This window comes from Pelmatolapia mariae, linkage group LG2, assembly GCF_036321145.2.
Source record: "Pelmatolapia mariae isolate MD_Pm_ZW linkage group LG2, Pm_UMD_F_2, whole genome shotgun sequence".
NCBI classification, from domain to species: Eukaryota; Metazoa; Chordata; class Actinopteri; order Cichliformes; family Cichlidae; genus Pelmatolapia; species Pelmatolapia mariae.
The window spans coordinates 34,023,982-34,048,990 of NC_086228.1; the positions used below are offsets into that span (position 1 = coordinate 34,023,982).

A 25,009-nucleotide genomic window follows, 5' to 3' on the forward strand; every position below is an offset into this window, starting at 1 on the left:
AAGGGTTTTTTTCACAAGTTGTTGTTTCTCATGGACTAATTGCAGCATGAAGACTCACTATGTGGAGCGTCTTCCTATAGAAAGGGGCCACTTTAATGGTCTCCCTTCAGAGATAACTCTGGTTCATGCAGCTCAGATGATTCCTCATGTTTAGCTGCTCATTATATGACAACTCAGGGTTTGAGTGAAATTCTGTTGATGCTACATGCTGGAAGTGCTGTAATCAGTAGCAGACATGACCCAACATGAATTCATGAAAAATATAGATTTATTTGAGTTCCATAATTAACAAGTGAGGACAATTTCCTGTGTTAGCGAGTGAAACAGCACTAGTCCATCTTGTAATCACCACGAGCACATGTGCAGATTTTTCAGTTCACCAACACACTGGGTAAATTACAATAAATAAAAAGCACGCTGCATTCATGACTGTGAAAGTTGGAGCACAAAAAGCCAGTATTTGTTAAATGACACAGAAAATTTCACAATCTGCCATTTGGGGTATAAAAGCTTGTAAATAGTAGAGGGTGGTTTTTTTGTTTGTTTTTTATTCCAGTTTTCTATCCCACGCAAACTGATTCAGTTATGTGTGCCCAGATTCACTGCCTCGCTGCTGCAATGCAAATGTACTGGGATGTTTTCTGTGGAAACAGCTGATGTGGGCAGACGAAATGAGAATGGAAATGTTGATTAAAGTCTTTCTAACTGCGATTGCTTGCAAAATGGCCTATTTACAACGCATAATGATACAGAGCGTTTGTCAATTAGAGTGAGATATGAGATGGCAGTGTGTGTGGGAATGAGGCTTCTCCTGTGGCTGGCTGCAGTCTCTCAGCTTCGTGTGCTGTACAGGTCTTCATCCTCAGGGCTGGACTGGCCGAAGTCCATGAGAGAAGGGTCGGGCTTGAAACTGGAGCCCTCTGCAGGGCAGCAAGAGAAATGCAAAGCACATAAATAAGAGTTAGATAGATTTGTAGAAGGAATTTTTATTAACAGATGAAAACATTAAGAGTTGCCGGGTGAAAGTCGCAGGTTTCTGTCGATCTTTATGTTCAGCGCAACAACCAAACGTGCAGAAAAATGTGATGTTTCTTCCTAAAATCGCCTGAATTCCAAGTGATTTGGATGCGTTGGTTCTTAAAAAGTACAAATAAATCTAAACTCTGTGTTTAGTCATTTGGCTACACAGTAATCCTTTGAACAGTGCGTTACAAAGATGTGGAAATTCTTATGAACAAACTGAGTGTTTAACAAAATCAAACAGCTAGAGTGACTTTGCACTTTTTCCGCACTTGGTTCATGGAAAGAACCTCTGACCTCTGGAATAAAAGGGATGGGAGAGACACAGTGTCGACATAAACTGCTACTTTTACCAGCTAAATGGAAACATTGAGTTAAAATCTAGCAGAAATACTGAAAAGTATAATGTGGTATAGCTTGACACAGCCCGTTTTACTATGAGCAACTCATGTTAAAGAATTTATACGCAGAGACAAAGCAGAGATCGCTGCGTACATACATTCTGTCAGTTTTAGAGCAGTTTAACCCACATGTCAGCTCCCAGTCAACCTACTGGGACGGCAACCTCCTTTAAAGATTTACAAGCTGCTCCGGTTGCTGCCTTGTGGAAGAAGATCTGCAGCAACATGCTACGGGAAATGTATTTTCTTGGAGGAAAAAACATCTCAAACACATTCTCTTACTGTGATTTCACTGGAGAAAACTGTATTATGCAATATGATATCACTTCTTGGTAAAACTATCTTTCGGTTCAACTTAAAGCCAGGCTGAGCAGACTGTAACTAAAGCCCTGCGATTCTTTTTAAAATGCATATTTCACATACTGAGTGCTGTGAGATGTTACATCACATTCCTCTCTTTTCTTTCACATCACACAGTTTGTGCAGAGTGAGTCAATCCTCAGTATGTCAAACTGCTATACAGATGTACCGAAAGGATAAGTAAGCTGTGCTGAAGGATGAGAAGAGTTAAACTGTAAACTAATACAGATTTATATCATGTTAGGAAGTAAACCTGAACGTACTACAGCGACAACAGAATCCAAGTCCCAGGTAGCAGTGATAATCATAATAATAACAACAACTATGTAGAACACAAGGCCCACAACGTTTAGGTCCCCACATTTAGGTAACCACATCATTCTTAGAAGAGGTCGAATGTGCGAGCATCAGGAAGTGAAGGCTCACTGTGTTTGTCTGCGGGCTTAAAAAGAAAAAAACATTTGTTTGTGCTGGTCTACTGTAAACACCCAAACAAGAGCAAAGGTACATGTGCAGAAAGTGTTAAAGTACAACCAGTAACGGTTTTGTGTTGGATAGGTGTTGGTGTGAGTGTGGCGACTGGTGTCTCATTAAAAGCAGCAACTCCTCCATGCTATCTGACTCGACTAATTGACATTTCAGGGTAGAGGAAATGTAAAAGGTTAGCAGCACACATTAAGTGTAGAGTAAGAGCAGCGGAGTGATGATTAAAGTATAGGTCCTGCTACGTTAGAGTGGATGTTTTGATTTGATCTCTCTGTTTAGGTTATCATTTCTTTTATTTTATTTACTTATCAACCTTTCGCTCTTTGACATGAACTATTTTTGGTACCTGTGGCCTCACTGGAAGCTGCTGGAGTAGATGTTTCTTCAGAGGAAGATGCCGACTCGACTGGAACGGCCTTTATTGTTTCCGGTCCTGAGCTTGCAGGCTCGGATGGGCTCGTGTCCGTGGATACATCCCCGGAGGCTTGTTTTCTATCCGAGGCTTCTTCGCTTTCAACAGGGGCCGGCAGCTCCTCTGAGGGAGGCGCGGACACTTTTTCTACTGGCGGAGAATTTGCCAACAGAGCCGGAAAGAGCGGGAATTAAACCACCACTGTCGATATAAGTCTCTGTGTGATTGTGTGTGAAATGAAGAGACGGAGACAGAGAAACAAGACGACAGGGATCAATACTGATAATACCTGTGCTGGTCTCTGTGGGGGCCTGGTTGGGGGATATTTCTGTGGCTGTTACGGATGACTCTTCCTCTGTTATGACAGCGACAATGGGCTCATCAGAGATAGGATCAGCTGATTTCACCTCTGTGTCTGAGATTGTAGAGCTCTGGGCTGAGGTGTCTGTAGTGGAGCTGTGCTGTGAGGTTCCTTCAGCTGCTGGAGGCTCTAGATTTGCCGCTATAGCTGACTAAAAAACAATAAAAAAATCCTCTTTAATGGTGCATAATTAAAATGTACAATTTTCTTGAATATTTTAGATTTAAACTCTCACAAAATATGCCTAAATTACATGTGAGGCACAAAGAGTAAAACTCCACTAACAATCAGTTATGAAAGGCAATGTGTAGGAAAGGAAATAGAATATAACCTATTTACTACACAAAAGGGATTTTTTTGTCTCTCAGTAAGTAACACATGTAGAGAAGGGAAAGGCACCGAGTGGAAAGCAAGTTACATGAGCTGAACTGCTGTTTAGGTTTTAGTCACACAGTAAAACAGCTTTATAAGTCTTTCTGCTTAAAAACAGTTTGCTTAAAAGTCTGTTAACCTGTGGCTGTGAAGCAGCAGTCTCTTTGGCAACCGGCTCCGCGGAGGCGAGCAGTGAAGAAGCTGCGGCATGACTCCACTGCCCTGCAGCGTAAACCTTCTTTCCCGTCACCTTGGGAGGACAAAAGACAACGCTCGAATTAAACTAGGAAAATATTAACATTTATAGTGCGAATTAACAAGATATCCGTGCTTGAGGAAGCAGCGTTACCTTTAACACTGCCACTGCTTGTGCAGGGTAGCACACTGATGCTCCTGCGCTCATCAGGCCCAGCGGGACCGCTAACCTCTTGAAACGAGAGCCTGAAATAAAACATTTTGCAAAGCAGGGCAGCGATCAATACAAGTGGGCAGAGGTTAAGTCCTGGAGGCCAACTACTGAACTGCTATATCCAGAAAGGTCATGCTCACAGTGTGTTGCAGCACATTTTGGCCAACACAATGCCCAGGTTAACTTAAAGACATTAACATTTTCATGCACTTTAAATGACTCTATGGTGATAGGAAGAAAGAGTGAGGAAGACAATGTACTGAGAAAAGTGAAACTTCCTCAGAAACTTCTTGTTTCTTGTGGTAAACTTTGGGCAATCGATGATGAGGGGTACTTCAGCTTCAGCGCCTGTGGTGTCTAAATCCTGATAATCACAGTGTTATCTCGTACATGAAAAGGTCACGTTAAGATTAAATACACATAAATAAATCTGGAGCGTATGTGCATTTTAAAAAACAAAACAAAAAAGGGGGTAATACAGATGTTCTTGTTAACAAACAATGCATATCTCTGTGCAAGTTCACATGCATTGTGAGATGAGAAGTATAGAAAATATCTAAAATGTTCAGCCCATGAATACGTTAAGCATAAGTTGTAATACTTTATTTCCTGTGTGACTGAAATGAAACTTTCTTCTGAGACAGTCTGAGAGCGTAAAACTAATTTGTGTCTTTCTGAAATGACTTTATATGGTTTTTTTCTATGTTCTGCAAAACAAAGAAAAATATTAAATGGTCTAAGAAAGAACGTAAAGTGCTGTGATCCTTAGAAGCAGAGCTGGTGTCGCATCTTAACATTTTGGGACTGTTAAAACACAAAGCCCAGAGGTCAGAGGTCAGAGCCTGCCAAAGTGTTGAGCCCACTGGACGATAAGTGTAAGAAGTGTCCTTAATAAATGCAGTTTGTAGAACAAATACACTGTTGCTGTGACGCAGCGACAGAACAGGAGTCGAGTTTTGCTGATGAGTTTCAAAACATTGTATGTGACCATTTAGTGGCACACTGATGTGTCAACAGCAATGCATGTTTATTGAGACATATTCAACAAATTGCACTTGTTTTTCAGGACTTTCATCTTTAATTTTTCTAGGCTGATTTCTAAAAAAGGGAATTGTTTTGATGTCTTGTGAGTTACTTATTTATTAATGTATTTTTAAGCTTACTAAACTTGCTCTATGTGCAGTTTTTGCGTATGCTACATTTGTTATAGTCGTATGCAATGCTTTTACTGGGTCACATGGGGCTGGAGCCTGTAATATGGCACAATGGAAAGGTCACCTGTCTATTGCAGGGCTAACACAGAGAGACAACTGTTCACACTTAGACCAACACTCTTTCAAACATTTTCCTTTATTTAATATGAGAAACTGATTAAAACGTTTCTTGCAGGCCTAAACTGTTTGTCAGGTCGAGTTACCTTTCCGTGCCAAGAACATGCCAAGCAGGCCAGCCACGGTGATGGTGCCAAATCTGGGCAGAAAACCAGGGGGAGGGTCCTTCAGGTAATAGTATAAATCTGAGGAGCAGATAACAGAAATCAAGATGCTGACAAAAATACATTCAGCTTCCTTTAAAAAAAGGTGTGAACTGTATCACTAATATTGGGACTACCATTAAACTGTAACTAAAAAAATAACTTTAAATAGATCACTCTCTTCCTCTAATGTCTTACTGTGGGTAAGACTGAAGTACTGAATACATCACAAATTAAATATGTTTCTAAAGGTGCTATTTACATGAAAGTCTGACCAGATGTGTGAAATAACCCATCCAGTCCACAAATGCCACGATATCAAACCAAAGATGCTCATAAATTAAGTTATGTGTAATAATGAGAAATCACACAGGGAGAAAGTATTATACACACAGTATCAAACTTCACTGTTGGTATGGCGTTTTGGGGGTGATATGCAGCGCCTATCTAGTGCTTAGGTCTTGTGGAGATTCATAAATTCTTTTATTGCTGCCATATAACCTGCATTATTATAATTGCATTAGTAACATGTTTTACAGCATTATTTTATCAGTAATATTTCTTACAGGGTTCATATTGCATTAAAGATGTTTGTCATCACATTGACCTTTTCTATTTACAGGCTTAGCTATGAACATTCTATACACATTACATATTTGTGCTTATTTTGAGTTGATATTCCATCCAAAAGGGTTTTGAGCTTCACTGGTGAGAGTGTCCAGGTGATACATGCTGAGGGAGATGAGAACATAGGAGGTTAATTGCATGCATGCTTACAATACATACAATACACATAAATCTAGCAGCAGGCCTGAGCGAAGGCCCAAAGGTCTTCTGCTTCTTTTTGTAACCTGCTGCACTTAAAGTCTACTTGGTGACTGGTGACCAGAGTCAGTGACCAGCCTCAGAGACCCTGAGGACTTGAAGTTTATTGCCTTATTTGGAAGGTGTTGCAGAAAAGAGAAGTTATATGTTATATGTACAAGATATACCATTGACTGCACACAATGTACTTTTGACCTGTGTTGACGCACGTGGGGGGGGGGGGGGTGTGATCCTCAGTGCTATAAAACCAGCAAAAGTGCTGCTTGACTCTCAGACAACTCTTCTGATAATTCTTCTCACTCCTCTGTCTGAAATCTTGCAGGAGGCACCTGGTCATGGTCGGTTTATGGTGACATGATGTTCTTTCCACTTTGCTCACTGGAACCTTCACTAGTTTAGAAATTCTTCGGTATGTTTTGCAACGGCCTTGAGAGAGCTCATTGGTTTCACACCTTAGTAATGAGACCCCTTCTTATAGGCCATCAGTTGGTGATGAACCAGCTGATATTAATTTGCACTTTGCACAAGTGGCAGGATTGATTTCAGCTAGTGTCATGACTTTCCACGACTTTTTGCACCTCCCTTTTCATGTGTTTGATACTTTTCCCTGTGTCATTTCTCGCTATTACACATAATTTATGGACATCTGTGGTTTGATTTCTTTGCATGTGTGAAATGGATGGGTTGTTACAGACACCTAGTGAGAATTTCCATCAATAGCACCCCTTGAAATATATTTACTTAGTACATTTGTGACATGTTCAAAACTTTAAATGTCTTATTATTATTGAAATTTCATATTTAGGTGCAATGTAACTAAGACTGTTGTTTGCCTGTTATTTACTCACCTTCTCCAGCATGATAAAGATCAATACTTCCCCTTTTCACAGCGATACAGGCACCCTGCAGGGAACAGAAGACTAAACTGAAACCACTACAAAAGTTCATCAAGAACATGCCTGTTTAAGCAACACTGAAACAGATACATGTGAGTCAGTGCTAACTGCTCACCCCCACCCAACAGCCCGTGTTTCACAGAATCAAACTGTCAAATCTTCTTGCAGCAAACTTCATGCAGTTTAACTATGTGAAGTTAAACTGCATGAACACAGTTTCCTGTCTAACTCCTAAACCTGCAAGAATCCTTCCTGCACCGAGCACTTGCAGCATGTGGGATCGTGCTCTGTAAACCACAATGAGCAGCAAAAAGATAGTGGTGTCAACTAAATTCGCAGGTGCAAGATAAGAGTTCTTTGGTGCATTTTAGTTCTCATACGTTTAAATATAAACACATGTTTCCACCACCTGATTGTGTTAAAAGTGCAGAAGAGGATGTGAAAGCATGAGCTACATCAGTACTTGACGGTGAATGTGAATGGGATTTTTTCCGACATGCAGCTTTACATGTACACAAAGGGGGAAAAACCCCAAAACAAACGTGAATACCTTTACAGTGTGCACAAATGGTAGTACTGTCTCTCTGGCTGTAGTCACTCCACCCTCGATGACCCCCGGACTCTCTGGGACAAACTTACTCTGAGCAGACTGCAACACCGGGGTGTAGATGTTGAGCTGGGGAAAGGGAGGTAGAGAGTTGGTGTGTTATTATGGTTATGAATGGCAATATCCAATACAAATCATGAATACACACCTTTTCTCGAGTAACCAGCCCATCAGCGGGCGCTTCATTCACAGAGTACACACGGAGGGAGGCTATTCCCAGCACAGTCGGGACGGCCACCATTACCACCTGGCAGGAGGGGGAACGTACACTGTAGTGTCAGTCAGTGTGTCAACACCACGTCACTATCACAGCTTACTTCTTGGACTTTCAGTGGAAGAATTAACAATAATACCACCACATATTTCAAAGCATCGCTTTTCCAGTCTTTCACATATTTATTTATACTGCATTAATTAACTTCTAAGTATACATCCTGAGTTTATTCCCTTTGTTTTGTGTGTACAAACTGTTTCCAACTAGTTAAGCTAACTGACATTAATGCTAGCGTTACCCTTGCCGACTGTGTTTGTGTTGTAGCTTAATGCGGCTCTAGAAAGCTAACAAAGGCAGGGCTGACAGCTATTAAGGTTAAACAGCTGTAGCACACTTTTAAAGACGTAACCTCTGCTAAAACCTTCCTCCGTTATTCTTTTTAGGAGTCATTCAGCGACGCTAGCACATAACACATAGCTAGCAAAGCTTTTTCGTGCAGCGTAACAACGCCTGAGATGTGGCAACCAGAACAAGTAAACATTAGCAGCTGCGGGGCACTTGACGCCAACACACAACCTACACTTTCATTGAAAAGTCATTGTAATAAAAGCTAAAAACTTTGCTGAAGACAGAATGACATGCATTCACCTTGGCCGCCATGACAGCGCTCTCCCCCTTCTTCTGTTGGTTACGGCTTCGTTCTAGCCCAAAAAACCCCGCGGTCGGCTACTGCCACCTAATGGGCTGAAGTGGGAATTGCAGCTCGGCTGTGCTATCCTACTCGTCAGGTAAGTCCACATGTTGCTCACCCACTGAGCGGACAGTTGACCTTTGCTTTTGTACATTTGCATGCGTGTAATTAAAATAAAAATAAACTCCTACTCGCAGTTTCACATGTAAATGAGTTGTTATTTATGTTGCTGAGACATTGCCAGCATCGACCCAGAGGGGGCCGCATGTTCCAGCACCACAGGATTTCTCCACATTTAGTTTAGTTTCGTTTTAATGAAGTGAATATATATAAGAAAATTTGCAGTACTACTTAACTTTATGCACAAGAGCTCTAAGATGTGTTCAGTCAGAAATCAACCTACACACACAAAGTTCTGCACCAGAACAGCACAGGTGCACATGTTGCACTGGATTTGATGAAACAGTATCAGTCTAGGAATGAATTTTTGGGTTGCCGGTGAAGCCACTAGATATCTGAGTTACGGTTTGCAACATTGTTTACAAATGGAAATACATCAGGAATAGCTGCTGGTTATGTCTTGCATTTCAACAGCATCCTTCTTTTGCTCTCCACCTGAACTATTTACCTGCAGGCAACCAAAGCCTGCTCAAACCTGTTTTGTTAGTACTGAGAGTACAAGCAGACTACTAATGGAAGCTTCCAGTTTCAAAAAACCTTCTCTATTCTGCATATTCATATGCAGAATCTGTTTAGGCAATTGTGCACATACTCATAGTAAGGCCCCAACAAGGCTATAGATCCCCAAGAGATGAATCCAGAATAAAGATTATCTTTAAAAGAGTGCAAATGTGAGAGTGAAGGGCTGTCAGTGTGTCAGCCAAGTGACAGCCTGGAAACAAAGCTTTTGTCCACCACATTATAAATTGAAAAAGATATGATGGATAGATGGATGGTGCGGGGTGCACAGCATGCTACAGGGCTTCCTGCCCTTAACTCAAAACTGTTATTAATTAGACGACACGGCAAAACTCTTCCAATAAATCAGAGGAAAGGCACACATTAACCGGCCATAGTGCAGAGGATTCAGTTTATTGAAGTCAAAGTTTAACAACTTAGGTTTACAATCTGTATTTTCTGTAATATATATTCATATATATGAAACCAAAAAAGGCTACTTTAGGAAGAATAAATGTAATTTTCTTTCTTTTTTAATATCATCTTTAGTCATTTCAATGTACAGAATAACAGTAAGCTAATATTATCCTTGAAAAAGAGCAATATGTTCCTTTTTTTTAATGTCGCAGTGCAACTTACATCTTACACACCTGTGCAATGTATCATGAGGTGTACACCCCTGAAAGAACACACAGTGGAATCTCCCTTTTCGGCCTGTTTCTGCAGGTTTACACACACAAAAAGATTCGGGAGGAATAACACAGTCGGTGCCTACAAATGAAAACTCTCAGAACTCCTTTAATCTACAGTATGTCAGAGCAGCGGTTGGAGAAAGAAGACCAACACTACAGATGACAAACAGAGAGAGGTCTGCAGACTAAAACTGTATTGTAACTCTTCTACAGCTGCGCTTGTGTGTCTGTGTGTGTGTGTGCGTGCCTGTGTGTGGAAATAGTCAGTCCTTTCGTTGCCAAAGAGAGGATTGGGAGGCACAGGGAAAGTGCTTGCATCATTGAGTTTCTTTGTGTTACTCTCAAATTAATCATTAAAAAACAAACTAGCAAAACAATCCAAACAAACAAAAAACAGGCAAATAACATGAGCTATATCTCTGGGGCATGTTTGATATTTCACTACAGTGTGACATGATGAAAACTCATGAAGAAGAACAACAGTAAAATATGAAGACTAAGTACAGACAGTGCTGGATGCAGCAGGTGCTACACGTGTCTCTCGGAGTCCTCGACACTGGGGGGCACCGTTGAGTCCTTGGCCTGATATTGCGGATGAAATGATTCATCCCGGTTTCACAGACATTACAGACCGTTTAGTGCAGAGGTTATGACTGCCCAGTATCAACCATATGCTTAGAGGGAATGTCAAATTAGCTTTCACTTTGGAAGCAACTGCAGTGATGTCACTTGGAGTGAGGTGTCAGAAGCTTCTTTAGGATGCAGGTCGGTCTTCTATGTGAGCCAAACATCAAATTATAACCTGCTGCTTGAATGCTAAAGGAGGAGGAAAAACCTCCCTTAACTCTCATGGTACAGTACGTGTCTTTAAACACTGCAGAATGAAAAACAAAGACTTGAAAGCTACGAGCACATAAAGAAAATGTCATCCTTCGACGGTACTTTTGCATCTATCATGCGCTACGAGTCTAATTACCTTGCAATTGTGAGAAGGAACAAAAAAAAGGAACACAAATGATCCACAGTATTTTACCCTGTCCATTCAAATCAGTCCCAGGCCTTTGTCTCATGCAACGCACCACCCAGAGAATGGTCAGCCGTGATGTAAACCAGTAAAGACCATCAGCGACGGCTGTCGGTCGCCTCCTATTTGTTCGACTGCTAAACACCCTGCATCTACAGAGTGAAGAGGGGGACACTGCAGAACCTTGGCATAGAATACATCATACTTTACATTATATCTATGACACAAAACGTAAATAGATTTTATATAGTCTTCTATGTTTAAATATATTTGTAGACTGTACACAAATCTTTAGAAAATGAGACGGCAAATGCTTTTACCTGATATTTGAACAGCAATGGTAATGAGGCCGATGACACGTAGACCCTGTGATGCAGCCGATGAGATATAGAGATATAGAAAGTGCATTCGTTGTAGTGAGTGACTGAAAAAGAACTCTCTAAGCTCTTGCATTCACGGTTTAAGGAAAAAAAACTACGAAAGAAACCAAAAAAAAGTAATAATAATAAACTTGTTTTGCACCCGCACAAATACATACTCTCTGTCTTCCCTCCGCTACCTCTAGAAGCCTATCACAGTGGTAGTGGAACGCAAACATTTACATCAGTATACACAGCAGTATACACATATACACAAGTCTTTGAGGACTAGAGAAAGAAGTCGCTAAGAAAAGAGAAGGTGATGGAGAGAAACGAGAGGAAGAGAAGATGCCAACAGAACTGCACTCGTTCAGAGGAGCCTCCTTCAGCACATGAATCCGGCCAGCGCAAAGGGGTCCTCGCTGATAAACCGACATTGCTGGCTACCTCTCACAGTCTCACACTTTACTTTTCCCGCACTGTCCCGTGAGATCAGCCTGAAATAACAGTGAGGTCCCTGTAACTCAAAAAGATACGCAAGAGGAAAAAAAACACAGAGAGAAAGGGGGAGAACTGGTGGCTCTGGGTGCAAAGTTCATCAGTACAAAAGTACAGTGCTGTGGTGAAAAGGGTTTTCCTCTGTATTGCTGCTACATAGCTCCCCCTTACCCCTAAAATAAAGCAGAAAAAAAGAAAAAGCAAAACCTAGAGAATATAAAAGAAATTGTGTTAAAAAGTCTGTTTTTTCCCCCCGTTTTGCTTGACAAGCGTGTGGCGTTTATGCTGAGATCCATAGACAAAGGAAGATTAATGCTTTCTGTTCAGGCATGCAATTGGCACCCTGTGGGGTCCTCGGGATTATCAAAAGTTCATACACGCAGGTCTCAGACTGTTCCCTCTATGATATTTACACATCTTACAATGTGTGTGTGTGAGTGCATGCTCAGAGTCATGACCAGGACAGAGGGTTAGCTAATGTAAAGCTCCGTGTTACTGCGTGCGTGTGTGTGTTTGCGTGTCAGTTCAGCCTTCGCTTCTCGTCTCTTTCTCACACGTGGGTCTCGATGAAGGAGTGCGTGTGGGTCATGAGAGGTGCGGCCAGCGGGGAGAGGTCATCCTGGCCGTTGGTGCCGGGGCTGAGCTGGCAGATGTCTGAGTAGAGCTCGCTGTGCCACTGCTTCCATTCTCTGAAGGTTTGGGAGCACAGGCCAGGGTCCTCCAGGAGGGAACAGATCACTGCTAGCTCCGACTCTTTGGCCTGTAGGAGAAAAGCGTTACCACATTAAATCCTCACGTTGTTTTTTTGTGTAAAAAAAAACAACAACAACCTGGTAACACTTATAATACACCCTGTGATAAAGGATGTAGTTCCCCTGTAATTAAATGGAAATTCAATGTATTTCAGTTGAAACTATAATGTAATTGCTGTATATTTATCTGTAAATACGGACACTAGAATAAGGGGGTAACATGTCAGCCAAGAAAATTGTACTTACACTGTAATTTTAAGTATAGTGTAAATATGTAATTCTATGGTAATTTTACAGAAAAACATTATTTCCCCATCTTGCATCGTAAGTACGCTGTACTTTTCAGAGTGTGGGCCATATTATGAAGGGGGGAAATCTTGCTTTTTTATATCTTTATTTTTCAATTCAATTCAATTCAGTTTTATTTACATAGCACCAAATCACAACCACAGTTGCCTCAAGGTGCTTTATATTGTAAGGTAGACCCTACAATAATAGAGAGAACCCCCAACAATCATATGACCCCCTAAGAGCAAGCACTTTGGCGACAGTGGGAAGGAAAAACTCCCTTTTAACAGGAAGTCTAAGGAGCTTGGAAAGAAAAGCGTCTGGACTTCTTTAAGTCGCTTAAAGACGTTTCACCTCTCATCCAAGAAGCTTCTTTAGTTCTAGGGTCAAATGGTGGAAAGTCCCAGATTTAAGCCCTGTGGGAGTGTCCCCCCCAAGAGGGACAATGGACCCCCTAATGATCCTCTACCTAATCACATGAGCCAAGGTGTGAAAACGGGTGTAGGTCACAAGCAGCCAAGGTTTCGGGTGAGCTCATTGTGAAACCTGGCCCCACCCTATCATGTGATTTCCTGAGGTCAGATGGCCCAGGATGTGAGTGGGTGTTAAGGCGACTGGGAACGGATCTCAGAACTGGATTATAGATGGTAGACAATTGGTGTCGTAAACCACCACCTCTGTTCAAAGATGGTCGCTCACAGTGGACATAAATGGCTTCTTTCACTCCTCTTTCAAACCATCTGTCTTCTCTGTCCAAAATGTGAACATTGGCATCCTCGAAAGAGTGACCTTTGTCCTTTAGATGCAGATGGACAGCCGCGTCTTGTCCCGTAGGGGTCCATTGTCCCTCTTTGGGGGACACTCCCACAGGGCTTAAATCTGGGATTCTCCTCTATTTGACCCTAGAACTGAAGAAGTTTCCCGGATGAGAGGTGAAACGTCTTCAAGCAACTTAAAGAAGTCCAGACGCTTTTCTTTCCAAGCTCCTTAGACTACGATGACCTGGATGACTGAGAACCTTCGCAGACTTTTAACAGGTGCCATCTTATTTTGGGTCCATCTTTATTTAAAATCCATCAAGTTGTTGTGCATCAATTAATAAATAAAGACGTTAAAAAATAACGATGTGAAAAGGCAAGATTAATCCACTCCATAATACGCCAGGAAAGGTACAGCATACTTATGATGTAAGGAGGGGAATTATTGTTTGTTTTTCAGCAACATTTCCATGAAATGACACACTAAGGGGACACGTGACTAAGGGAGTTATGGGTTTACGGGTATTAGAAAGTTTTAAAACATGTCAAATCTTTGTTGCGTTTGTGACAGAAGTTGTTAATGATACCTTCAAGGTGCTACGGAGGGCTCGGACCCGGTGCAGCCTGTCGTTGAGCAGGGGGTCCCTGGCTCTCTGGATGAAACAGCGTCGAAGCTCCTGCCTGCTACATGGTCTAGGGTCTCCTAAAGCTGTCACGTTGGCTTGCTCCAGGGCCCGATAGAGCTGCTCTAGCCCATCCAGCGGCTCGGGCTCGCGGCACTCTGAAACGCGCCGCTCCCGTCCCTCCGACACCCTCCTCTCTCTGCTCTCCACTCTCAGCTCCCGCAGATCTAACGAGACGAGCAGTGAAAGTCAGACCGATCATGTACAACTGACAGTTAGAAAAAAAACTAGCAAAAAGTTGCATGTCATCCCACGCTCCTCAGAGACATTCTTGTTTTCTTTGGGGGGGTTTTCAGAAGTTAACTGAAATGTTTTTGTCCCATGTCTAGATTTGGATACCTTTATACTAATGTGACACTGTTTTGTCTTTACAAAATAACGAAATAAATAAACTGTGAAGTAAAGAGAATTAGTTAACTCTGATCACTGGCACAAGTAATACTAAGAGCAGTATAAATAGTTTCACATGTGTCACACAGCAGGAAAGAGTCTATTTAGATGCATTCATAAAACTGGGAATACTCAGTGGTTTAGGCAAGAGCTGCCTGGATACAATGAGCAGATTACACCACATGTGACACCCACCTGCTAGCATGTACTGGAATATTAGCTGTGTTATTCGCATATTGGTGCAAAAGGTATTCGTATGAGGGAGTTCCTGCAAAATTTCAAGACTGCAGTGCATCTGCAAAAACAGCTTAAGGAAAAACTATTACTTTCAGCTGCTCCCTTATTCACGAGGGGTCACAACAGCTGGTAGCTGCATGTGTCTGATTTAGCAGATTTTTACACCAGATGCCCTCCTGATGCAACCCCAAAGGGATTTGTGTCTCCTTTTGGGATCAAACTGGGAATTTTTCACTATTATGGAAGCTCTTTTGTCAGCTCTACCTCCTTAATACAAATAAAACTTATAGTTGTACCCTTTTTGGAGAGTGAACCTTTTGTTTGGTTACAGTGGATTTATGCATTCATGTTAAACCTTCGCTGTAGGCATCTGTATGTCATCGCTGCAAACCCTTTTAAATAACCTAACATGCACCTTCCTACAAATCTAACTACACATGGCATCGCCACAGGCCGCACTGGTATGAATGCTGACAACAGAGTGGAAGGCTTGTGTACAGTTTGGGCCACAAGTTTACAAACACTCATCATGGGCATGAATACCATGGTAATTTTGGGCTTTTAATGATTTCTTTGTACTGTTTTATTTTCCAGTGTGGAACTATTATACAGCATACATCTTTAATGACTATAAAAAAAACAAGAACTCGTGCACGAGTTTGAATTTATTTAGGATTTGCTCTGATCCACACAGGCTCAAGCACATACATACACTCATTTAAATCTCTCAATAAATGTGTTTCAACTCGATATCACAGCAAAATGTGAAAGACGCGCCGGTCCACCGTTTCCATTTCACATTTTCGTCTCCAAAACGTGAAATGTACGTGCATGCAGAAGTTGAAGTAAGTTTTATGTTTAGATGAAACAAATATTTAACTATTTGGTAACAATGACATGAGGCATGTTGAAGGTGAGGCTTTTAAACATAAGAACATAGATAAATCAGACTAACATTTAGCGTCTGAAACGGTCTTCCCCGAACTCAACACTATTGAAAATTTGTGGAGAATGCTTCAATGCCAAGTCCTTGCCTGGAAACCAACCAATTTAAATGAACCTAGTGCCAAAGAGAGGGGTCAACTATCCATCCAGAATTATGCCAGAAGCTCGTCGATGGCTCCCAAAACATCTGCAACTCAGTGAGGGACATTTACCCAAATATTAGTGAGGGGTGTACATATTTATTTGACCCTACATGTATATTTTTGACTTTCTATTGATTAGAAAATACACTCATCTTGTTCCCAGTTCTTGTTTTTTAAAACTTTTTAAAGATGTTGCTGTACAATCATTTGATCCTGGAAAAAGAAGAGTTTAAAGAAATCATTTAAAGCCCAAAACCATGAGATTCATGCCCATGATAGGTGTATATACACTATCATGGGCAGACTACGTTCTGGGCTCTACATAGATTCAAAGCAGAAGTTTAAATTAAGTTTTAAAGTTTAAAAGATTTTTTGTTTGTTTAGTAGAAATGGAAATATTAGAGAAATATTATTATATAATATTTATAGAATTTATTTTACATTTTTGTATCGGACAATGATCACATGACAGCTTATATTCATTTCATAGCTGACTGTATTGAACACTGTTAGAAAACTGGTCTTTTTTAAAGCCTGAAAAGTCAGTGATTGCATACTAATCATTAAATTAATCTGAGCCAGACTTATTAATTTCCCTCTGGGATCAATAAAGTTATTCTTATTGTTAATGACTGAGCTGACGTTTACTACATATTTTGACCTATGTAAATATGGGTGGGAGGATAAAAACAAACACAGGACTAAGATTAATAGTTATATACAAAACAACACTGTAAACTTGATCAATTTTACATCATTTTGTGAAATTACATTTAATTCTAGTCTTAGTCATGGGCTGTATTATAAAGAGCTTTTTTTACTTTAACTTAAATACATGACATTAACATTTTGTCTAACTCATACAACACTAGGAAAATATTAACCCTGTAACTTTCTTACCCTCCTCACCCTCAAGCATATCTGCAGCCTGCTCTTCTGCCTCCTCGTCTTCACTCCTCTCCTCCATGTGAGCAGAGGTGTGCAGCAGCTTTCCTGGCATCGGGTCCCTGTTCCTGGGGAGACTCTGGCTCCGCTGCTTGTGGGAGCGCCTGTGTGTGTGGCTGTGTGTGTACGGCCCCCGCTCCAGAGGGAAGGGCCCGTCCCGTTCTCTGTCCCTCTCTGCGGCATGGTGTCTCCGTACGGGCAGCGTGGCCTGCCTGCGTCTCTCTGGGGACATGCCCTGTCTGCCCAGCCCTCCGTAGAACCCCATTTCTCCAGCCATGCTCCCCATTAAGCCGCCATACTCACTCTCCCCCGGTGCTGTCTGGAGGAAGTGCAGCCCTGCGCTGGTCAGAGGGGTCTCAATGAGGTCCTGCCAGGAGCGTCGTTCACGATGGGAAGAGCGGCAGCCGGATGAGTGGGTACTGGTGCTGCCTGTGCCAGTGCCCATGCCCATGCCGTCTCCACGCTGGTCCTCGGCAGAGGAGTGGGAGTGTGTGGACTCGCTGGAGAAATGCCGACCATGCTTAGGCTCCGGGAAGGGGCTAGAAGAATTAACCTGTGGAGGGAGAGGGGAGGTGGAAGAGACCATCTGTGGAGGAATGGGGGAGGTGGAGGCACTCATCGGTGGGGGGAGTGGGGATGGAGTGGAGCGCATGAGGCTCATGGAGCTCACTGAGCGGGGCAACTGGTCATAACTGTGGAGGAGGTTAGCCTGAACGGATCAAGAGTAAGAGAAGTGAGCAGGGATAGATAAAAGTGGTGAAGAGTGAAAGGTGAGCACAGATACAAGGAAACAGTGACCCGCAAGACGAGGAGGAGGAGGAGGTGTGCAAGGGTGGAGAGAGGACAGGAGAAGGACAGAAAGAGAGCAAAAGATGAGAATAAAAAAGCAATGAGATGGCTGAGGAGTAATCCAAGAATGACTGACATGAGCATTGTGTGGCTCAGCTGAGATATTAATGACACCAGTGCCACTGGATTTTAATTCTCTGAGTAACATCAGAGCAGTGATGTAATGAGCATGTGCATGTCGCCACCTAGAGGTCAGACTAAGTACAAGTTCTGGCAGCAGAACACAGAGAAGTGATGGTCTTGGCTGCTTACAGAAGCCGTTAGGCTCACACTCTGATGTTTTATTAATGCCGAGCTCTGGTCTACGCAGATCTGAAAACTGTGGGGCTTTTAAGAATCAAATATTCTATCAGAATGAAACATTGCAAAGGAGTGTAGTTCAGTGTGTTGCTTACCGATGGTGTGCGATGGTAAGTATCACAGAGGGATGAGGGTCCCTCCTGTTTGAGCGTCATCGAGCCATCGACGTCGTCTTGATCGCTCTCACTCCAATAGTCTGACGTGACGATAAATACACATGCACATACAAAATTGTGCTAGTTATACACACACACACACAAAGTTTGAGGGAATCCTTTCTTGTCTAGCCCATCCACCTCACCTTCATCAGGGCGAGGCACCTTATCATCTGGTGTGTATCCAATAGCAGCTAGACCCAGCCGGTTCATCCACCTACAGGAAACAAGGAAATTTAAAGGTGAGTAACAAAAACAGAGTGAAGCAAGGCATCAAAGGATAGAAGAGAATACGTGTAGACAAGATGATGAGAAGGAAGGATGGGTTATACTTGGTAAATGGTAGGTGATGAATAAAAAAAACTTTCACTCTAAATAATTTAAGTTGTTTCTCTTAACAGCTGATGTCTGTCTAACTGACTCTATCCCCCCCAAAGAGAGGAGAAAGGCTTTGAGATAATTAATGAGATGGAGGTAGAAATAGAGAAAGACAAGAGAGAAAAACAGCCATTCTCTCTGAAGAGTGAGTCTCCGATGCTGTCTGCCTCCACGCTCCTGTCTGTCTCCAAACAGATCCCACCTCGTCCCGTGTCTCTCCACAGTCACCTAATAATAAAGTTGTGACTAAGAATAGAGTCTCCGACTTTGACAGGTTTCCTGTTCTTGCAAACTACAGTAAGTAGGGCCTCCAACAGGAAATGACACACGCATTACATTTTTAAATTAAAAACAAAAAAACCTCATGAACAAAAAAAGCAGCAACCCCTGCAGTTACTGGAGTGGCCACTTGAGGCATACTTCAAAGGTAAATAAATATCCATACACTTTTATTTTCAATATTTACAGAAAAAATGCCTTAAAGTTATTGATATTTTTGCTGCCAGGTGTCAGTGTAGCAAGGTCACTGAACTGGACCTGTGCTTTTTAATTTTCTGACAAATAATGGCTTTATACATGGTTAACTGTGCTAATAGCATGTTCAATCTCTATTTTTTTTAAAAAAAAAAAAGTGTTTTATGTGTTTTTGTTTTTGTGTGTATCAATGAAATCCTAGTTTGTTATTTATAGCACAGTTGTACAGTATGTTAGCACTAATTAGCAAGTATCTGTCGGAGCAAAGCACCCATTCAGCCTGCAGATGCTAACCGACTTGCTAGCGTTAGCTGATAGCTTAATGCGCTCATGTAAATGTGGTGATTTCTATCTAAATTAAAAACAAAAATAGACCAAAACACAAGGTATCACCAGCAAAAATGCTAAACTTTAAAACATTTTAAACAAGCCTTCTTTAACCAGTTGTTGAAGTCATGTTAATTATGCTTTTGTGTTTTGTTTTGTTTTTTTTGTTTTTCTGCTAATAGCTCATATAGCTATTACTTACACCTACCGCATATTAATCCTTATATAAAAATAGTTCCTCACAATCCAATATTTTCCTCTTCTTTGATAAAAAAATGTAGCACCAAGCTTTATTCAGCCCTTTTTAATAACACATTTGCCACCAACCATTTGTTATGATATGCACTATGTTCAAAGCTTTGGAATTAGTTTCACAAAACATTCAGATATTATTGAGGAACAATGTCTCTATTGATGTGGTTTTATCTTGACTAGTTTTCAGTGTTTAATCCCGAGTAGGTGTGGAAACTGGAATGAATGGTTGTCTGCCACTGGGTTAGGCCTGTGATAGACTGGCCTCTCATCCAGCAACCATGAATTAGATTTGCCGTTAAGACGGATATATGGATGCATTCCCCAGGGAAACAGAAACCTTTTAGGACTTTGTGAACCACCACGAAGAATCAGGATCTAAATTTAGCTTCGCTGTAAGTGCTGAAAAATGCCAACACCCACCTTTTCACACATAATGCCCAAGAAAATGCGTGAAACAACACTTTCACACAGGAACCCTCCAGATGAAGTATGGAAGTCAAATATAGCTGATTAATTACTCTCTTCCAATTATCTCCCCATGTCATTGAGGAGAGGTGTGGATAATTAGAGCTCATCAGATAGCACTCCTGCAAATATATCTCTACAATCTATCTCTTGCAAGCACACACGACACACACACACACACACACACACACATACAAGAGCATTTAACAAGTTCAAGTTCATGCCTTATTCATGCTTAGAGTTGTGTTGGTGAGTTGTTCCCTGTGTAAACTTGATTTACTCCATTAAAATATTCATTAAAGGACACGTGACGTCCCCTGTCTCTGACGTTGGTCCATATTTAAAGAAACAAACCCAAAACACCCCCCCACACACGCTCAGAAACTTGTATATATTCACAGTACCTGTTCATTTCCTCAAGACAATCTGTGGCGAAGAAGAAGCTCTTGATTTTCGGATGACAGGCTTTGAAGGCACTGCAGTCAGTCAGGGAGAAGAAGGACTGATTAGTGTTTTTGCGTGTGCGCAGTGGGTTTGTGCGCGCTCACGTTGTGTGGGTGAGCGCACATGTGCTTGATTAGTAATTTTTGGCGACATGTGAGAGACACTCACAATTTCCGTCTGCACTCTATGGCTCGGTCTATTCTGAACTCAGGGAGGCTGATGAAGCCCTCAGCCTTCTCATCCTGCAGGCAGAGACAGATGGAGAGTGGTGGTACATCATCAACACACAGAACAAAATGTCATGCATACCAATTTTATTTGGGATACTAAGACTCTAGTCAAGCATATGAAAACAACATATGTTGTTTACATTGGCTGGGATAAAGTCCTTTTCCCACTTAACATTAAAAAGACAAGCTATGACTATCATAGCAAGAACATGGAGATAAAATCTTCTGCATAAACAAACTCATCCACTGTTAATTTCGTCTCGATGAGATTTTGGTTTCAAAATATTTCACATATACACTAACTGGTCAATTTATTAGGTACACAACCACATTGCAGCAACTCTGTTCATTTAGGCATGTAGGCATGGTCAAGACAGCCTGCTGAAGTTCATTTAAGTGACTCATTTAAACTGATTTAGGTGACTTTGACCATGGCATGGTCGTTGGTGCAAAACCGCTAATCTACAGGGATTTTCCCCTTACAGCTGACTTTAGGGTTTAAGGACAAAGGTCTGAAAAAGAGAAAACATGTCAAAGGTGGAGAGGAGACTAGCCAGACTACTTCGAGCTGATAAGAAGGCAACAGTAAGCAGCAGAAGACCAGACCAGGCACCACTCCTGTTAGCCTGTGTGCAATTCACACAGGCTAATCAAAATTGGACAACAGATGATTGGGAAAAATTTGCCTGGTCTCCTGAGTCTCGATTTCTGCTGCTACAGATAACAGTGTCAGAATTTGGCATAAACAACATGAAAGCATGGATCCTGCCTCGTCTCATCTGCTGGTAGTGGTGTAGAGGAGGATTTCTTGGTACACTTTGGGTCCCTTCGTACCAAGAGAGCATTGTACACCACAGCCTACCCGGGTATTGTTCATGTCCATCCCTTTATAACCACAATGTCGCCATCTTCTGATGGATAATGAGATCAACCGAAGGATCTTAAACTGGTTTCTTAAACGTGACTATCAAATGGCCTCCACATTCACCAGATATCGTTCACGTGTGTTGCTGTCATGTCAATACGGACCAAAATCAGCGAGAAATTTTTTCAGTACTTTGCTGTAAAACATTAAATTAATTTTTGTTTACATTTTTTTTGTAATGAAATTTTTCAATTGAAAAAAGTATTATTTTATTTTAATTGACTAAATTATGCATTTCCTGGTTGCAGTCCAATTATAAGACACGCCGACAGAGATGTAGAAATGATATTAGCCTTTTTTTCTTGATTTTATGAGAAGATTTCATTACAGGAACAGTATGGGGTTCCATTTGTATTAAAATGATGTTCACATGCACACTTTCTGTGTCAAATGAAAAGGTTCACGTCAACTCTGAATTGTACTCCAGCACGGACAGGCAGACCGTCGACATCTGTCACCTCACAAATCACCCGACAAATCATCTTTGTGTCGGTGTACTTCTGGTTCTGCATGTTGTCTTTATGTGTCACCTGGCTTCTTGTTTTTTACTCGTATCCTCATTATTACTTTGGCTGGTTCTATAGCCAAAACTACACAACGCAGCCAAATGAAAGGAAGTAAGATGATGTTTTGTCAAATGTTTGTCTGAAACAGACAGTGGAGATGTGAACCTGATTTGGGCACAAACAGAACCTCATAAATAAGAAAAAAAAGCCTCAAAATTGAAGAGAAAATCATTAACATTAATATCCTGTAGCACTCATTGCTATATGCTATTAATAATGCCTCATATGGTGTTTTTGTTTTTTATTCAAAAATCTAATTTGGTCTCTAATTTGAAAGAGAGCCATTATAGTCATTTGAAATATAATAATGTATCTGTATTAGACACTGTATTACACTTCATATGTGGACTGGTGAAGTTTTGTGTTGAAACTGTGACAACTAGCTGGTGTTCATTAGTTCTGGCAACAATAAGCACATCAATGTTGCTGTGTTTTTTAATGTGATGCCTTACGTTTTGGTTGGTGTACCAGTAGAGACAAGACTCTTTGAGGATAAACCAGTACTTCCTCCATTTTTGGGTGAAGTAGCCTTTAGCGTCCTTCTTTTTCCATAGCCAGCCTTCACAGTCACCGTGGCCGAGATCCTTACAGGAGATTCTCCTTCGACTGGCACTAGTGAGGGAACCTAGCGAGGGTGAGAAGAAAGACCGAGAATCCTGAAGGTCTGACAGTGAAAATAAGTACTCTGTGTGTGCTAACATGTAATCAGTAGTTGAAGTTGCTCATGCTAACAAATGAAATCCAAACGTTAGGAGTCTATTCTTTATCTCTGGGAGAATTTTAATCCCTGTCATTATCTCACAGTGATGAGTGATCATGTCTGGAGTTTAGACACATTTTCAGGGTAAATCACGGGGGCCCCAAATGCTCCCATACATGCAGCACTGCAGTGTGTTACTGTGAAGATCCTACACTGGAAAATAAAAGAGAAAAGTACCTACCTTTACTTCTCTTTTTGGTTTTCGTTCTTAGGGAGGTGTAATGGAAAGACTAGATGGGGGAGAAAAGAAAGATATTAGAGAGAAAGTCTGTGGTTGTATAATGGATGTACCACACAGCTAAGCGGCTAGCTCACACTGCAATGTTTAGCTGATTTTTTTAAAATTTCATCAGGCACACTCCAAAGAGGATTACAGGCACAGGGCACAAGGCTAAACCTACCAGAGAGCAGGAAGTGACCTACAATCAGTAATAACCTATGTGCCAAAGAGGTCAGGACTGCTCTTCTTTTAGACTTTTAGTAATTTAATAAAATACAAGTCTAACTCCAAAAAAGTTGGGATCTTGTATAAAATGTAAAAACGGATTGGAGTGATTTGCAAGTCTCATAAACGTATGTTTTAATCACCACAGAGCATAGGAAACATATCAAATGTTTAAATTGAGCTATTTTACTATCTAATGAAAAGTCTAAGGAGCTTGGAAAGAAAAACGTCTGGACTTCTTTAAGTCGCTTAAAGACATTTCACCTCTCATCCAAGAAGCTTCTTCAGTTCTAGGGTCAAATGGTGGAGAGTCCCACATTTAAGCCCTGTGGGAGTGTCCCCCCCCAGAGGGACAATGGACGCCCTAATGATCCTCTACCTAATCACACGAGCCAAGGTGTGAAAACGGGTGTAGGTCACAAGCAGCCAAGGTTTTGGGTGAGCTCATTGTGAAACCTAACCCCACCCTATCATGTGATATCCTGAGGTCAGATGGCCCAGGATGTGAGTGGGCGTTAAGGCGTCTGGGAAGGGATCTCAGAACTGGATTATAGATGGCAGACAGTTGGTGTCGTAAACCACCGCCTCTGTTCAAAGATGGTCGCTCACAGTGGACATAAATGGCTTCTTTCACTCCTCTTTCAAACAATCTGTCCTCTCTGTCCAAAATGTGAACATTGGCATCCTCGAAAGAGTGACCTTTGTCCTTTAGATGCAGATGGACCGCTGAGTCTTGTCCCGTGGAGGTGGCTCTTCTATGTTGTGCCATTTGTTTGTGAAGTTGCTGTTTGGTCTCTCCAATGTAGCATTCCTCAATACACTGTACATATCCCTGTATGGACTTCCAAAAATCAGTGTCTACAAACAAAGTTAAAAGTCTGTATAGGAAGAAACTGTTTGTGAACATGATGCTGTGTTCTCTGAGCTGAAGAGACGGGACCATCCGGCTTGGTATCAGCGTTCAGTTCAAAAGCCTGCATCTCTGGTGGTATGGGGTAAGTGCTTATGGAATTGGCAGCTTGAACATTGAGCAAGGCACCATCAATGCTGAGAAGCATATACAGCAACATGCATGTTTCAGCATCTTAGATGACGTCTTTTTCAGGGAAGGCCTTGCATATTTCAGCAAGATGATGCTCAGCTGCTTACTGGATTTCTTACAACAGCGTAGCTTCCCGGAAGAAGAATCTGAACTGGCCTGCCTGCAAACCACACCCGAACTAACTGAAAATAAAAAATATGACAAAGGAGACCGAGGACTGTGGAGCAGCTAGAATCCTAAATCACACCAGACGACATTCCTTTGCCATAAGGAATGTTTTTCTAATATGGTACATTTTCTCCTTTTAAACATTTGGTATGTTGTCAGTTTTCTATAGTGAATAAAATATGAGTTTATGAAAATTTCAAATCTCTAAATTATGTTTTTATTTTACACTGCACCACAGCTTTTTTTTAAAAAAATCATTGGGGTTGTTCAACAACAGTAGATATTTTTCATACTTTATTAAAATGT

At 41.4% G+C, this 25,009-nt stretch overlaps 2 protein-coding genes across 6 annotated transcripts in view; both read right to left on the reverse strand.

Annotated features, from left to right (window-relative positions):
* Positions 1-254: 254 nt before the first annotated feature.
* Positions 255-8,582, reverse strand: apool (apolipoprotein O-like). Of its 2 annotated transcripts, none has more exons than XM_063499066.1 (10): positions 8,486-8,582; positions 7,772-7,870; positions 7,567-7,692; positions 6,969-7,023; positions 5,239-5,337; positions 3,762-3,853; positions 3,552-3,662; positions 2,969-3,191; positions 2,614-2,826; positions 255-920 (listed from the first exon to the last, which is right to left on the reverse strand). In XM_063499066.1, the coding sequence occupies exons 1-10, from the start codon at positions 8,495-8,497 to the stop codon at positions 832-834; spliced, it is 1,119 nt and encodes a 372-aa protein (XP_063355136.1). In that variant the 5' UTR covers positions 8,498-8,582; the 3' UTR covers positions 255-831. The 2 variants fall into 2 exon arrangements, with proteins under 2 accessions (XP_063355136.1, XP_063355127.1); XM_063499057.1 differs by having other exon boundaries at positions 2,614-2,829.
* A 1,027-nt stretch (positions 8,583-9,609) lies between these two features.
* Positions 9,610-25,009, reverse strand: part of si:ch211-26b3.4 (connector enhancer of kinase suppressor of ras 2) — a 66,074-nt gene continuing 50,674 nt past the window's right edge. The window contains exons 16-25 of one of the 4 annotated variants that reach the window (XR_010096569.1): positions 23,230-23,278; positions 22,741-22,913; positions 20,736-20,809; positions 20,528-20,599; positions 18,371-18,441; positions 18,165-18,265; positions 16,876-17,629; positions 14,165-14,427; positions 11,243-12,539; positions 9,610-11,074 (exon numbers count right to left, since the gene is read on the reverse strand). Coding sequence is in view for 3 of the 4 variants with exons in the window: in XM_063499078.1 (XP_063355148.1) it covers positions 12,330-12,539; positions 14,165-14,427; positions 16,876-17,629; positions 18,165-18,265; positions 18,371-18,441; positions 20,528-20,599; positions 20,736-20,809; positions 22,741-22,913; positions 23,230-23,278 (1,767 nt within the window). In the remaining variant the exon portion in view is untranslated. Of the gene's footprint in view, positions 12,540-14,164; positions 14,428-16,875; positions 17,630-18,164; positions 18,266-18,370; positions 18,442-20,527; positions 20,600-20,735; positions 20,810-22,740; positions 22,914-23,229; positions 23,279-25,009 lie in introns of all 4 variants that reach the window. The other 3 variants (XM_063499097.1, XM_063499090.1, XM_063499078.1) reach the window with 3 other exon arrangements.

Bases quoted from the DNA above. Each gene is read 5' to 3' on its own strand.
- apool (XM_063499057.1), bottom strand. The intron at 7,024-7,566 runs GTATTCACGTTT...TGTTCCCTGCAG, and splicing joins CATTTGTGCACACTGTAAAG to GGTGCCTGTATCGCTGTGAA. The intron at 3,192-3,551 runs GTTAACAGACTT...ATTGTTTTTTAG, and splicing joins CTGCTGCTTCACAGCCACAG to TCAGCTATAGCGGCAAATCT.